Genomic DNA, 16032 nt, shown 5'->3' with positions numbered 1-16032 from the left:
TAACAGGGTGTCGTCTTTGTCCCCCAATTACTGCAGAGAAACTTTTTATATTTCTGCCTTTCCTCCTCTGTTTGCTTCTTCATATTACTTTTCTCTCTGAAACTTTTCCATAGTCCTTCATTAGCATTTGTTTCAGGGCTTGTCTACATCAGAAAGTTGCAGCGCTGGTGAGGGAGTTACAGCGCTGCAACTTAGGAGGTGTACACATCTGCAGGGCACCACCAGCGCTGCAACTCCCTGTTTGCAGTGCTGGCCGTACTCCCGTTTTGTCTCGGGTGTAGAGGATCCAGCGCTGGTGATCCAGCGCTGGTAATCAAGTATAGACACTTACCAGCGCTTTTCTTGACCTCCGTGGAATAAGCAGGTATCCCAGCATACCTGAGGAAGCCTCTGGTAATCAAACTGGTCTCCTTCCCCAGCTTGCTCTCGCGTTCCCTGAACCCCGAGCAAGCAGGTCTCCTTCCCTGAGGTTTGCTGGGTGGTTCCGGGAACGCGAGAGCAAACCGCGGCGAAGCTGGTCTCCTTCCCCGGTTTGCTCTCGCGTTCCCCGAACAAGCAGGTCTCCTTCCCCACGGTTTGCAGGGTGGTTCGGGGAACGCGAGAGCAAACCGCGGCGAAGCTGGTCTCCTTTCCCGGTTTGCTCTCTCGTTCCCCGAACCCCCGAGCAAGCAGGTCTCCTTCCCTGCGGTTTGCAGGGGGGTTCGGGGAACGCGAGAGCAAACCGCGGCGAAGCTGGTCTCCTTTCCCGGTTTGCTCTCTCGTTCCCCGAACCCCCGAGCAAGCAGGTCTCCTTCCCTGCGGTTTGCAGGGGGGTTCGGGGAACGCGAGAGCAAACCGCGGCGAAGCTGGTCTCCTTCCCCGGTTTGCTCTCGCGTTCCCCGAACAAGCAGGTCTCCTTCCCCACGGTTTGCAGGGTGGTTCGGGGAACGCGAGAGCAAACCGCGGCGAAGCTGGTCTCCTTTCCTGGTTTGCTCTCGCGTTTCCCGAACCCCCCTTGAAGCCGCCCAACAGCGCTGCAGTGTGGCCACATCTAACACCACTTGCAGCGCTGGTTGCTGTAAGTGTGGCCACTCTGCAGCGCTGGCCCTATACAGCTGTACTAATACAGCTGTAACAACCAGCGCTGCACAATTTTAGATGTAGACATGGCCTCAGACTGGTAGGAGGAGACCTATTGTGAAACATACAATACTTAATTTACCTGTAAACAGTCAGCTATATAAACATTTCTTCTCTGACAGAAAAACTGTTTTTCATTTTTACTGGTAACCAGTCCCTGGACAACAGATGTTTCAGAACAGAATTTTCAGTGTATACAAATATGGCTACAATTATGTCACAGAATCTATGACTTCCCTTGACCTCCGTGACCGTGGGGCTGGAACTCCCAGCCAGGCCCCTCCGCCTGCAGCTCCCAGCCCCCACAATGGTGGGGGCATCAGAGGGTCCCGCAGCTGCCCCGTTAGGGCAGGTGGTGGGGACTCCCCACAGCTGCCCAGTTTGTAAGGGATATTTTTAGTGAAAGTCAACGGTGAGCCATGAGCTTCCATAAATGTTGGTTTATTGACCGTGATCTGTCCATGTCTTTTACTAAAAATGTGTGAGAAAAATGTAGCCTTATATATAAATAACTCCTTACACAACATTCATACATGCATTTCACAATGATAGCGATGACCAATGTGGCGCCATCTTGTATAACACCTCATGTGACACTCTTTGGTGAGTCAGAAAATGTAAAGATCCAGACTATGTTTACACTACGCAGCTTTTTAGCAACATGGCTGTATCGCTACAGCCATGCTGCTAAAAGTCGTGCAGTGTAGCTGCTGTTTGTCAGCTCTTCTGCTGACAAACTTCCACCCCTGATGAGCGAGGTTAGCTTTGTTATTAGGAGAGTGCTCCTGCCGATAAAGTGCTGTTCACACTGGCGCTCGTTGTTGGCAAACTTCTGTCTTTCGGGGTATGTTGTTTTTTCTTAACACCTCTAAAAGACAAAAGTTTTTATTGTTCAATTGCTAGTGTAGACAAAGCCACAGTGTAGGGTGTATTTAAGCAAGGAGGGAATGTGTCTAGAGTGTTTTTGTGCTCTGGTAATCCCTGGATGCCACAGCAGCCTGTTGGGGGACCATTACAGCCATTCATAGATTAGAGCAGCGCTTAGACTGCTCTAACTTGCATCAAAACCCAAATAAGCTGTAGGCAGCCTAGTGGACCATAAAGGTGGAATATAGCCACCTCTCTCTTTCTCAGCACCTTTAGTTTCTGTGCTGAGCCCAGATGGGCCTGACCCAAGGACTGGGGCCTATATTTTCACTGTTTTTGAAATGGGGCTACTACTAAACTTGCACAACTGTACAACTATTTGTAGTATATTGAGGGATGAGGAATAGCTGTAAACCTGCTGACTCCAGACTAGGTAAATTATTTGGCTAGATCTTTCATCTTTTGTTTGAAGAATTAATCATAGATACAGGAGCATGCTGACTGCTCTTCCAGAAGATGCACATTCCAGAATGTTCTTGTATTCAAGGGGATAATTTTGTTAGTTCTTTTTCACTTTGATTATTTTAAGAAGAGACGTTTTAGGAGATGTCCTAGGAAAGAGGGCAAAAGTGGGTGGGGTGGGGAAGAGGAAGTCATTTTAAGGGCTTTTTGTTCCTTAAATAATCTCTCCTCCTATTTGTAGTGTATGACTTAAACTGTGTTTGAATGGTAAAAGATGTTGGAATCAACCACCTTAAACAACTTTACTCTTTTCATTTTTAGGCAGTTTACCTTGGAAGAGTTAAAGCTCACTGGGCATTCACTGGTGTGCTTTTTTGTGTTCCTGAGCTCATGCTCTCTGTTAACCTTTCATGCAATCCAGGGTTGAAGTTGGCAATGTTCAAGGTTCTGAGTGTAGTTGGTTCACTGTTTCCATACGCATACACAAATATCCCAAAATGTCAAGTCATGCATTATTTTGTAAATACTACAGTCCTGTGGCAGAAAAATGCAGCCTGCTTTCTTTTGAACTTGTATGCAAACAGTCCACTTACATATTAAAATGTTCCAAACATACTTAGAAATATTTGATAAATCAGTGGTCCACAACCTTTTTCATCTGGCAAGCGTCAGATGACAAGCCACGGAGGACCATGGCAGCAGATAAGCATCCGCCAAAATGCCACCGACAAGCGGCAACGTCAATAGGTGTTGCTGCCAAAATACTACCGAGAAGCAGCATCATCCAGAGGCGTTGCCGCTGAAAATCGGCGGCATTTCGGCAGCGACACCTCTGGATGACTCTGTTTGTCAGTGGATGCTCAACTGCCAGCCAGTACACGGGCACACTTGGATGCCCCAGCAGGCGTCATGGCACCAGCAGGCACCGTGTTGGGGACCCCTGCTATAGATTGTTTATAGTTGTCAAGGCACTCTTATTTTAGGATCCTGTATTTAAGTGCTTATAACTCTTGCAAAAAATTACCCTCAGGACTGAAATTATTCATATTTGTCCTAAACTTACAGGTAAATATTCTCTTGGTAAGGTTAGTACAATGCAACTTAAAGCATCGAACCATAGAAGAAAATTTCAAGTGTTTCTGTGCTCTCATGATTCCTTTTTGAAATTTCAGCCTTGCCATGGAGTGTTTCTTGTCCTCTTTGAAGTGTGTTTGATATGTTTGGAGTAATTTCCAATAGATTAAAAATAAGATGCCACATACTTTAAAATAATGTGCTGTGCACATTACACTGTACTCAATTTTAAAATGCTGCTGGAGTGCCTTTTTACAAGCGTACATGCACATGTATAGCTTATTCTGGAGTTCTGCATGATAAAAAGATGGCTATTTGTGCATTACCTTTCTCTTTCTCTTTAAAATACCCAAAGGAAAAAAGCTATTCATGGAACACTACGGTTGAATGTTTAAATGCGTTAATCATGCAATTCAAAATTGTTATTGGTTCCCACAATTACAGCTTAGCCACGTTCCACATATTAAGGCCTGATGTTGAACAGTGTTAACATAATTATTAAACTATATATATGAAATGGAACAGAATATTGGTACCATATTTTCATATTACTGATGTGTGCAATTTGCTTTCAATTTCAGTAAACTTGTGTTAACCAATCCTTTCTCTGTGGTTTTCTCGCAGTCCACAGATTGATGAATGGTATAACATAGGTGTGGCTTTCATCAACCTAGGTTCACTCTCAAAACTACTAAAGTTACATAAGTCAGACTTCTTGCTCTCTCCAGCTATTGATAGTGTGATCTGTCTGATTGCTTTCTTCTGGTTAAGCAACTGAGTGCATAAAAGTTTCAGAAATGGAGTAAAAACATGGCTAGTTTTCTTTTGAGTTTTCTTCTATTCCCTTAACTACATGTTAAAATCCATCAAACTCACAGCCAGCTCATGTGAACTGACCCACCCTTGCAAATCATCAACTCTTCTTCATCCATTTCTTTTTCTTAAAAACAAACACACACACACACACACTGCTGGGATGAATTACTCAGCACTTAATAACTTAAATTCTTTCTCCCACGTTTTGGAAACTTGATTTAAAAGCTGTTCAAGAACAACAAAAACATACTGCTTGGTTTGGTAGTGGTGACTTTTTAAAAAATATGTATTTACTTTCCTCCAAAACCAGGATAAGGTAGAAATAGTGCCATATTTAAAATAAAAACATAAAAAAATAAAAAAAGTTTATACAATCAAGAATTTTACCAACATTTTTCTGATAAATGATTGACAAAATAGTTAAGCATCAAACAGCTGTAAGAATAAAGGTCTGAAGTGTCTTGTAATCAAATGATTTTTGAGTGATAATTCCAAATGAAGTAAATTGCCTGTGCTTCATCACTTTTTTCTGTAAATCAGAATTGTCATGAAAGTTTATAAATCAAAGCACAAAATCTAATTTTTCTTCCCTATCTTGATGGGTTTTTTAAAAAAAAAAATCATTCACCCTGGGTCTGCTGGGAAAGTAGAACTTTGAAAGGCAGCTCTAAACACTGTTAGAAATTTAGTCCACAAGGAAAAACTAATCAATGAAATACTTTGTTGCAGAGGAATCACTGACAGAATGGCAGTGGATGGTCAGATACTTGATTTGGTTATGTGAGATATTGGACCACATTCTAAAGTATTAAGGATTGTGTGCTGAGAGGGAGGAAAAATTATTTATTTGGACCTGCCCTTGTTGATGGGGTTGGTAATTTATGTTCTGTATCACTAAAATTTACCATACCAAAGAAATATTACTTCTAGTAGCAGAAACAAAGCAGTCTAATAAAAAGTTATGTTAGACATTAAGAAGATAAGGTTAGTTGAACTTTAATAAAATACCTTTTAAGATAGCTCTGGTGTTGCCTAAAATAAACCTCCTAGCTTTTCTTTGTATGTTACTATGCTTTTGGTTCCATAATGCCTAATTTATAATTAGGTGGAAGAACTAACCTGTAGATGCCATGTGTGTATTATTTCTCAAGCAAATACTTGCCATTTATGAGCAGTAGAACCTGAACTCACTCAGTTTTCTCAGTGAGAATGCCGCTAAATTGTCTAGCTCTGCAAGTTTTAAATTTAACACCTTTGTAGCACTCATGCTAAAAAAGGATAGTTGGCCGGGTTCTCAAAGTTTTGTTCTCCTTCAAAAAGTGATAGGCATAATGGGATTCCATGTTAACTTTCTAGTGATCTAGTTCCAGGTCATTTTTCTCAGTTTACAGGAATATAGTGCTCTTTGTCAGTTGATCTCAAACCCTCAAACTACAAAGGAGGTGAGTATAATTATCCCTATTTTACAGATTGTGAAATTGAGGCACAGAGTTGAAGTGGCTTGCCCAATAGAGTTGGGATTAGAATCTCCTGGTTCCCAGTCCAGTCCTCTTTCCACCAGACTACACTGCCTCACTAGTAACTTTATTTTTAAACTGGCAACCCTACAAATTCAGCCAAAGAATTGAGAGAGATTCTTTCCTGCTCTCTCTCATCACAAGAAATGACAATTCTGCAGATTTTCCGGGGTAGCACAGGTTTAATTGAAGTATTTGGACCATCAAGTAGAATATTGGTTCCTTTGTGTAAGACAGAGGGCATGTCTACACTATAAACTTAAGTTGATCTATGTTAGGTTGATTTACAGCCCCTGCAGTGGTAATTACTGCAGTGGTTCATGTCTGCACTGCCCTTCTGTCGGTGGTGTGTACTTCCTTGGAGTACTTCCACCCACTTATGAGGTGCAGTGTGGGGGCTGACAGCTGGGGCTCTCAGTTCTGCGTGTAGCATCCTGCCATGAGCTGGGCTCCCCTCCTCCCCCTGGTCTCCCTGTGGGGAACAGGGCAGCCTGGCTTTTCAGCTCCCCGCTGGGCTTTCTGCTCTCCACCCGGAGCATGGCAGCTGATCAGACTCTGGGTGCAGAGCTCCCTGTCAGGTACAGTCATGCTCCAGTGAGGAGCTGAGAGCCTGGGGGGCGGGGGTGGCAGCCAGGCTAACAGTTGGGAGATCTGCATCTGGTGTCCAATTGGTTGCACCATTCGCAGCAGGAAGCTGAGAAGCCTGGTGCCAGTGGAGCAGTGAAATTGACAAGAATGACAGCCAGTGCATATAAGTAATAGAATGTCTATAGAGACATTGCATCACCCTAAATACACTGAAATAAGCCCTGGGTGTCTCTTGGAGGTGGAGTTATGTCAGTGTACTAGGGCATTTACATCAGTGGGAGCAAGGCTGTGGTATGTACACCGACATAATTAGGTCGACCTGACACTGTACTGTAGACCAGGCCTGAATGCAATCCAGCTAATTCTTTTAGCTGTGTTGCCTCTGTTTTTAATAGGAATCAATAATAGTAAAAACTTATTTGTCGTTACATATATGACTTGGAACATAACAGAGAGCAGTTCTGAGTAAGGTGGTGTCAATCTTTGAAATAGAACTGCATTTTAAATGACTTTCAGGAACATAAATCTTGTAACTCTTTCACCCAGCTAAAAAGCCTGGACAGTCTCTCCTATAGTGCAGGACTGCAGGTATTTCACTATTCAAAACAAAAGTCCTGTGCTTGGCAGAGCAAGCATCTAAACATTCTTGTTTAGATATATAAAGTTGCAGTCTCGCATTTTCAGTGGGGCCAAAAGGTGTTTGGTGCCTAGTTTTCATGGAAGTTGGATATCTGATTCTCAAGGCCTCTTTGAAAATCCTTGCTATAATAGCTAATACTGATGAGTTGTATAGGTATCTCTCAGGCTAGGCCATGATTGGTTGGAAATGGGGAGTGGGCTTTCTGGTTATTTTTTATTTCCTTGGTTGTATTCCTTTTATTTCACAACACTCTTTGTCTTCAGTCAGGCACGTAAATGGGCACTAATGCATCCACAACTGCTGTTTTTTGCTTACTGTGAGTCAGCAGACAGTGTTTGGCTTACTATATTGGGAGGGTGGAAAGGCAGCTCAGGTTCTCATTTTGTAATTTTCCCTACAATAATGTTTTTCTGATTTTTTTTTTAAATGTCTTCCTTCACAACCATACTGTGAAAAGTATCTCGTAATATACCGTTTCAAGTACTGAGATTCAGAATAATGAATATGATGATTTGTCCATTGTGCCTGGCTAAAAGGTGCAACCAGCAGCTCCTCTGTGCAAAATTCTAGTGTAGAACCTGCTTGTATCTTCATTGTGCATAACCATATAATTGCGACTATTGCAAATGCAGATGATCTTTGTACAGTGAGCTGCATGATGCAATCCACTAGGTTGTCAAATGGCTCACAGTTCAGAATAGTTTTACTACCTAGGCAGAACAGATTGCTTGACCAATTCCATGGCTGAGGTATGTCATATAGGAAGTATTTGTGCCTTTCTTGTCAGAGGCTGTTAGCATTTTCATCACTGGCATAGTCTCCCACCTTTTTGTATTTCTTTTTTTGTGTCATCTGAAAACCATAGATATGTCTGGGCAAAGAGAAGGGAGTGGTGCTGCTTTTGATGACAGTACATTAATGGCACTGGATAGCATGTGGTTATATAATCTCCCACAAATTGTTCAATATCTTGACCTCTTGAATGAGTATTTCCTTCTAGAAATTGGTTCATACCAGATTAGACTTGATTTAAGATAAAATTTAAAGTTAATACTAATGTTCATTTATTGCAACTTTAATTTTTTCTTCAGCTTTAAAGCTGTTACTAAACAATGATTTAGCAGTCACTATTGTTTTTATGACAAATCAGAACATGTAAATAGCAGTATCTAAAATGTATTTTTTGACCAGGAAGTAGCCATCAAAGTCAATTAAGGTTAAAAAGCCCCCAATAAAGAAAATTCTGAGCCATAATTTTATTTTAGACCAGGGGTCAGCAACCTAAGGCACGCGTGCCAAAGATGGCACTCAAGCCAATTTTTAATGGCAGCAGCTGCCTGCTGGGACTCCGCGTGCCATTAAAAATCCTGCCAACACGGCAAGCTGTGGCGTCCGCAGTCCCAGGCCAGAGTGCCAGCCTGAGTGCAGCAAGCCCTCGCCTTCTCCTAGAGCCCTGCTGCCGCACGCGCAGCACTCTGGGGGCTGGGGCTAGGGGCTCCCGTGGGGCAGCATTTGGCTCCATGGGGAGGGAAAGACGCTCCCAGCTCATCCGGAGCCTTGCTGCCGCGCGCACAGCGCTCTGAGGGGCAGGGCAGGGCTGGGCTACGCGCACAGGGGTGGCGGCGGCAGGGCTCCGGATGAGTGGGGAGCCTCATGGTAAAGGGGCCAGGTCTGGGGCCGGTGGGGGGGGAGTTGGGTAAGGGGTGGGGGCAATCAAGGGACAGGGAGCAGGGTGGGTGGGTGGGATCCCGGGAGGTGGTTAGGGGTGGGGGTCTCTGGAGGGGGCAGTCAGGGAGCAGGGGGGTTGGATGGGGCATGGGAGTCTCAGGGTCTGTTTGGGAGGTGGATAGGAGTCAGGGGACAGGGAGCAAGGAGGGTCCTGGGGGAGCAGTTAGGTTGTGGGGGGGGGTTCTCTGGAGGGGGTGGTCAGGAGACAAGGAGCTGGCGGAGGGGCTGGATGAGTCGGGAGTTCTGGGGGGTCCTGTCAGGAGGCAGGGGTGTGCAGAGGGGTTGGGGCAGTCAGGGAGCAGGGGGGGTGGGGGTTGTATGGGTCCAGAGTTCTGGGGGTCCTGTCAGGGGGCAGGGAGTGGGTAGATAGGCATGGGAGTCCAGGGGGTCTTTCTGGGTGCAGGGGTGTGGATAAGGGTTGGGGCAGTCGGGACAGGTAGGGTCCTGGGGGGGCAGTCAGGGGATAAGGGGTAGGGGTCCCAGGAGGGAGTAATCAGGACAAAGATTGGGGGGGTTGGGAGTTCTGGGGGGAGCAGTCACTCTGCCCTGAGCCCTGACCCCCCCACTCACACACCCAGCCCTCTGCCCTGAGCCCTGCACCTCCACACACCCCCAGGTGCCTGCCCTGAGCCCTGCACCTCCACACACCCCCAGGTGCCTGCCCTGACTGGCACCCCCACACATACCAACCCCGCTAGCCTGACACCTGCACCCCCCTCACATGCCCCCAGCCCTCTGCCCTGACTCTTGCACCCTCCACATCCCCAGCCCCCCCACACATCCCCAGCCCCACCCTGAGCACCAAACGGGAGCCCCTGCACCACCACTCACATTCCCACCTGCACCCCTCACACCAAATGGGAGCTGCCCAGGTGAGTGCCCCCACACCCAAACCTCCTGCCCCAACCCTGAGCTCCTTCCTTCATTCTAGCTCCTAGTCAGACCCTTCACCCCCAGCCCTGTGCTCAGTCCACTCCCACTCTAAGCTCAGTGCAGAGAGAGGAAGAGAATGGGCCAGAGCCAGGGAGAAGGTAGGTACCCACTGTATGTGGGCAGGGCTGGGACTCGAGACCGGCACCAGGCTGAGCGGGTCCGGCAGCTGGGATCCCGGCTGGCAGGAGCTGGAGGATGGAACCCCTGAGCAGCAGTAGGCTGAGCTGCTCAGCCCACTGCCCATCTGGGGTCCCGGTGGCCCCGCACAGCCTGCTGCTGGTCTGGGGTTCTGGCTGCCAGACACTTCCCAGCTGGGGTCCCGGCCGCAAGCCTCACTCAGCCCACTGCCGGCCTAGGTAAACAGAACCCCAGACCGGCAGCGGGCTGAGCGGGGCCCGTGGTGTAAGATCAACATTTTAATTTAATTTTAAATTAAGCTTCTTAAACATTTTGAAAACCTTGTTTATTTTACAATACAACACTAGTTTAGTTATATAATATATAGATTTGTAGAGAGAGACCTTCTAAAAAACATTAAAATGTATGACTGGCACGCGAAACCTTAAATTAGAGTGAATAAATGAAGACTTGGCACACCACTTCTGAAAGGTTGCCGACCCCTGTTTTAGACCCTCCTCCTGAAATGAGTTCCACATGTGAAGAGCTCTGTTGACTTAATAAAGCTTTGTGTAGGCACAGAGTTTTCTTGCCTTCACTGCTACAACACTACTTTCTTGTTTGTCTCATCCATTTTTTCTCTTGGTGTTTTTTGTCAGATTGCAAACTCTTTGGAGTAGGTACTGTCACTTTCTGTGTTTATACAGTCTCTCGCACAATGGGACTTGACTTGGTTGGCCTGTAGGTGCTACAACAGTATAAATGAATCACTCGTTTCAGGATCAGTATCTTGGGGTCTTGCATGGAATGAGAATTCACTTCTAGCTGGAGGTACACTTAGAGCGTGATTTCTTTAAAATTAAATTGATCATATCAATAATAATAATAATAATAAAAAGGCAAGCTTCTGAAAGATTTTTAAAAGCCTAAAATCTTCCAAGCATTTTAGCTTGAAGGCTTAATCCTTAAAACAAGAAATAAATCGAAAGTTTGATTTTTTTCACAATATGTCATCAGCCTGTTAAAATATCTTCCTTTTCTCTTACTTTAAAATTAAATGCATTTATTGCTTTAATGAGGTACTGTCAGTATAGCATCCATCCACAGAATAGATGAAGCACAGACAGATGGCTGTCCAAGCTTGCTTATGTAGCCCAAGCATGCTGCAACTATGGCCTGCAAGGATCACCTCTGGAGGGCGGAGAGCAAAATAGTTAGCTTGCCTTGTCATTCTCTTTGCTGAGACTGCAAACAAAAGATGGCTTTTGTGCTATTGGTTGTATGTTTTTTGTTTTTGTTTGTTTTGTGGTGTGGAGGTATGTTCAGTAAAATTAGGTTGAAGTGACAACATAGTCATAGGATGCAAACAAACTTTGGTCACTGCTAATTAGAACTAGTGATCTAGATGTTGAAAATGTTGCATTTCACTATCAGTTTCACTGAGTCATTCCTGTTCTTTGGCCTGATTTCTTTAAATGTGTTCTATACTTTTTTTCTGGTGATAAGAATATAAACTTAAGACAAGTAAAAGCATATGCAACAGCTGTCCCAGTTCAGGGCAATTGCACCTGTATTTCTCCCCTGCTGTGGTCCACCAACGGCACCCACTCTGGGCTCCCAGCCCTTCAGTTGTCACCTCTCTTGGGCAGATATCTACTTTTCTCTCCCTCCTGGTCTTTGCCAATACTGTGATATTCCAAGCAAGCCGGACTTTTCTAAACAGAGGTGTGGAATTTGCATTAACCTCTCCCTTAGGTATTCCCCAGGAAATCCATTTAGCACTTATTGACGCAAAAGTCCATTCTTGTCTGGCATGGAGTCTTTTGAAATTCCAGGCATCACATCAGATCCTCCTGTCCCTCTTCCCCAGGTTACATTCAATCCTGTCCCACAATAATATATAAACTTTGCATTTCATTCAATGGACCTCAAAGATACCTAAACTTAAGATCTCCCAAGGATATGCAGGAAATTGCTATATCTGTCATAACTGCTTTCCATAATTTTGTAAATAACACACCAGTCCTGTAAAGCTAATGCATAGTATCATGTACAGAAGTTAAGTGGTGAAATGATACACTACACAAAAGTATTTCAAAATAGTGTGCTGTATAACCCCTGTAAGAGCAAGAAAATCGAGTTAGATGGCCATGGTAGCATTAGCTCAGCTTAGCTATGGTTCTCTTATATGTGCTTTGACTATAGGAAATTTGACCCCAATTCAGTACATGGCGATGATATAAGAACACTTGAAGTGCTTCTTTTTGTTAGGTTGTAACAAGCTTAACATTATGTTAATACTACATTGTCAAAAATGGGTTTTACTCTGTGTGAAAATGCTGTTTTCAAATACTTACATCTGTTACAGGTGTTAATAAGAGTTTTACCTCTTACATTTACGCCTATACAAAATTATATGAGAGAAGCTATAATTAAAAAAAGATTTTGGTTATCTTTTTTCTCTCATTCCTTGCCATTTAAGCTTTTGTTGTATATGAGGCTGTTGCATGAAACTATTTAAAGTTAATCATTTTCTAACACTATTGATTGACATACTGTTTAACTGTTTTGAATGTACAAATAGGAATGATCTGACTTCATAGTTATTGTCAAAAATAAAAAGCTGAGGAAGCATTTAATAAAGAGGGCATATATTGTATAAACTTGAAACTTAATAGTAATCGTGCGCAAAATAACTTCACCAAATCTCAAAAGTTATTTAAAATAGAATAGTTAATGCACTGATTTACACATAATCACATTTTTTTTTCTAATATCTAGTTTAAGGAAGAAATCTCTAAGCGTTTCAAGTCCCACACCGATCAACTTGTATTAATATTTGCTGGAAAAATTTTAAAAGATCAAGATACTCTGACCCAGCATGGGATTCATGATGGACTCACTGTTCACCTTGTCATCAAAACACAAAACAGGTAACCTTGCTGATAAGCTGTTTTCTGTTCTTTAGCTGTAAGAAACCAAATAAACATTCTCGTTTCCAAATTAGACAACTCTTGTGCAATTACTACGTCTGGCTAAAAAAAAAAAAAATCTTACTCCTGGTCCTGAAGTCCCTTGCAAAAACATAGGTGGAAATCTGCAAACTCTTGGAGTTTTTTGTTCCCTAAATGCTGCAATAGCAGGATAGTGTGAGTGTCATCCTCCTCTCTTGGCAGTCATGTGCCACCTTCTGAACTTCACCACTGCACTTAGAACTTTCCAGTCAGTGAACCAACTTTCCTTGGCTTCAGTCAGTGAAAACTCCTTGCAGGAGCTGGGCCTCTACAGTCATAGTGCTCTTTTCATGGGTATTGTTTGCCATGTTCCTCCCTTGTAGATGGGTTTAGGTTGCTAATAGTAAAAAACAAACAATTTCTGTTCTTTGGGCACTCAATCCTGGCACTTGAGTGCTGAACACCAACATTGTTTGTTGCCCTATAGCTTCTAAGATGTTTCAGTTTTCACCTCTCCAGGATGAAGGCAGCCTGTTTAGCAACTTCAAACCATGCCCAAATGGCAGAAAAATATCTGCAAAAGGTGAGCACATCAGCTGTATTGTTTACCTTTAAGTCAATCTCCAAGTATAGCGCAGAAGCCCTATTGGAATTATTTTTATTGATAATACAGGTATCACCAGGACATCAGTTTAATCTTAAATTCCTTTATTAAATTCAAAGGCCGAATGCTATTTATACAGCTGCTCCAAATGTGCCTTAAATGCCTAAGCAATCATACAAAAACAGTAACATGCAGTTATAAGCATTGTTGAGGTACTTACTACAGGACTAGACTGAGGATGTTCAAATCCATGTTGGCTGGCTTCAACTGGACAGCAGGTATTAGTAATGAACCTTCTGAGTTACCCTTCTTACATTATATATCAGAACCTATGTGACTAGTCACTGCTTTATGAATTTATATTTGATTGGGGTGGCTTCTTCAAGACTTTTCACCTGTTTTATCAGGTACCTTCCAGGTCCAGTTTTTCTAGTTAAGCCACATTCCAAGCCCAGTATTTTCAACTAAGCATACCATTTTTCAAGGCCTTCCCACAACTGCTAACCACCTCCACTTTGTACAAAGTGCAAATCATATATTTTCTTTAGCCAGGACAATTTAATGTTGTCTAATCATAGAAACATATGGCTGCTTTCACAGGCCTTTTTTGCAACAGAGGGCATTTCCATTGCAGTTGTCCAGGGTGCATGTAAGCGGTGCTCCAGGAATGTTTCTTACCTTTTTCAACCGTGAACTGCACCAGAAGCAGCTGAGGGGATGTGATCCAGGGTTCCCACTCCTGGCCGCATGTGGCTAGGTGAAAGATTTCCAGTCTCACATTTTCCAAGCGCACTCCTGTGTATCTTGTGCAAGGCTGGGCTAGCGTGCTTTGAAAGGTAAAAAAATTAAAGCAGAAGACTGAGATGGCAAAAGCTAATGACTGCCAAGACACTATCAGCACCACCTGAGTGAGCATAAACCCAATGTCCTCTAGTAGGGTAGTTTCACCTTTAAAGTGTCCAGAGCCATCACTCTTGAAGTTGAGGTTTCCATCAAGAAATATGTATGAGGATGTAGACTGGAATAGAGAGCTAACATGAACAACTTTTGATGGTGATGAGGCTCCTATCATCGGTGGATATCTATAGGTCCATTTGGCTGGAGGACTGTGGGTTCCACCAGTAAGTCTATTGAAAGACCAAGGAGACTCCTTATGTTGGAGAGAACCTGTTAGTGGAATAGGGGGAGATAGCTATGCAGAAGGCAAAGGAGAGACAGGCCACAGTGAGATCTTCTGGAGCAGCCCTCAAAAGTGGGGGAAAAAGGAAGAATTTGGGAAAAGTTCCCTTTCAGGTTGGTTTTCAGGAGAGATCTGTGATCCTAAACTCCCTCTGAACAATTATCAAAAAAACAAAGACGTGTAAAAAGGCGTCAGTGTACCACTTGCTGTAGCCCAGTCTGTTACTATCTGGTGACCTTCATCACATCAGACATGGGTCCTGTTTGGGGCTACATGATTAGGCTTTCATAAAACCCTCCGAATTACATGACTGCCTCTGTCCCTGGAAAGCACTCGGGCACTGTTTTATCAGGAAGATATGCTACAGAAGAACCAATCTCTTTTGGCTTGTGCCACAGAGTGAAAAAGAATTTCAGGTATTTCATGAGTCAGAGACAAAAGGCTTATGCTGGATCTCGGAACAGAATCATAATTAGTCAAGGAAGAATTCATTGTAGTCACCTTGTGTACCATCATGGTTCTTCTAGGAAAAGGCAACTGACTATGCTGTGGATCTCATGGATGAATGGTTCTTCCTTAGCACGTTGAGTATCTAAGATTGTAGGAATAGCAGTTTTCTCTGGCCTGCATCAGTGCTGTATTCGTCTCACTAAATGCCTGCTTGCAGAGTTTGGGAGTACCTGTTGCTCTATTTGGATGAATGGCTGATCAGGGATCCTTCTTTGGAGGATATCTTCATTCTCACCACCAGTATGTTCACATTGCTCTGGTTTATGCTTAAACTATTTAAATCTAAACTTGTCCTTAGCCAATACATGGAGTACATAAAAGCCCTGCAAAACACAGTTCAACTGCAAGCATTCCTGTGCCATGATAGGATCCAAGATATCACCGTTCTGGTGGCTAGGATTTGTCAGCCAGAAAATAGCATGATCTGAGCTGACAGGAAAGCTGGTTTTATGGATGAAATTCTGGTATCCATGGCACAAGACAACCTCAGCAGACCCCAGAATCCCAGTTGAGAGCAAGCATTGCAGGGACTTTTTGGATAATAACTAACCTCTGGGTTTCACAGGCCTGGTGACAGTTCAGGGACAAATCTGCAATTAGGAATGGGCTTTGAAATGCGTGCATGTCCAAATGTTGAGTCCCTCCCTGTACCCATTTGGTTTCTTCAGGAACAACTTCATACTGATTTTCTGGAGATGGGATTTGTACTGCAGAAGTGAGGCTATCTCATGTCTAATTTCCTGTGAGTCAGTGTGTTCACATTTTTGGGCTGGTCCAGATAATTTCAGCAAAGGACAGATTGACCTGTCCAAAGCTGAGCTGATCCATCAAGTGCAGAACTGCTATCCTGACACTGAAAATGAGAAATCTGCCATGACTAAGTTTGGGAACATACTTGGTCATAAACTTAGCCAGGTTTACAT

At 43.7% G+C, this 16032-nt stretch overlaps 1 protein-coding gene across 4 annotated transcripts in view; it reads left to right on the top strand.

The window, feature by feature from the left end:
* Nucleotides 1–16032, top strand: part of UBQLN1 (ubiquilin 1) — a 38953-nt gene that overhangs the window by 4825 nt on the left and 18096 nt on the right. For all 4 annotated transcript variants that reach the window (XM_030567159.1, XM_030567160.1, XM_030567158.1 and 1 more), the window contains exon 2: nt 12643–12794. In XM_030567159.1, the coding sequence (XP_030423019.1) occupies nt 12643–12794 (152 nt within the window). The remainder of the gene's footprint in view (nt 1–12642; nt 12795–16032) is intronic.

The sequence above is a fragment of the Gopherus evgoodei genome, chromosome 6 (genome assembly GCF_007399415.2).
Source record: "Gopherus evgoodei ecotype Sinaloan lineage chromosome 6, rGopEvg1_v1.p, whole genome shotgun sequence".
Taxonomy (NCBI): Eukaryota; Metazoa; Chordata; order Testudines; family Testudinidae; genus Gopherus; species Gopherus evgoodei.
The sequence above is the reverse complement of the archived record's forward strand: the minus strand, read 5'-3'. Positions and strand labels throughout refer to the sequence as shown.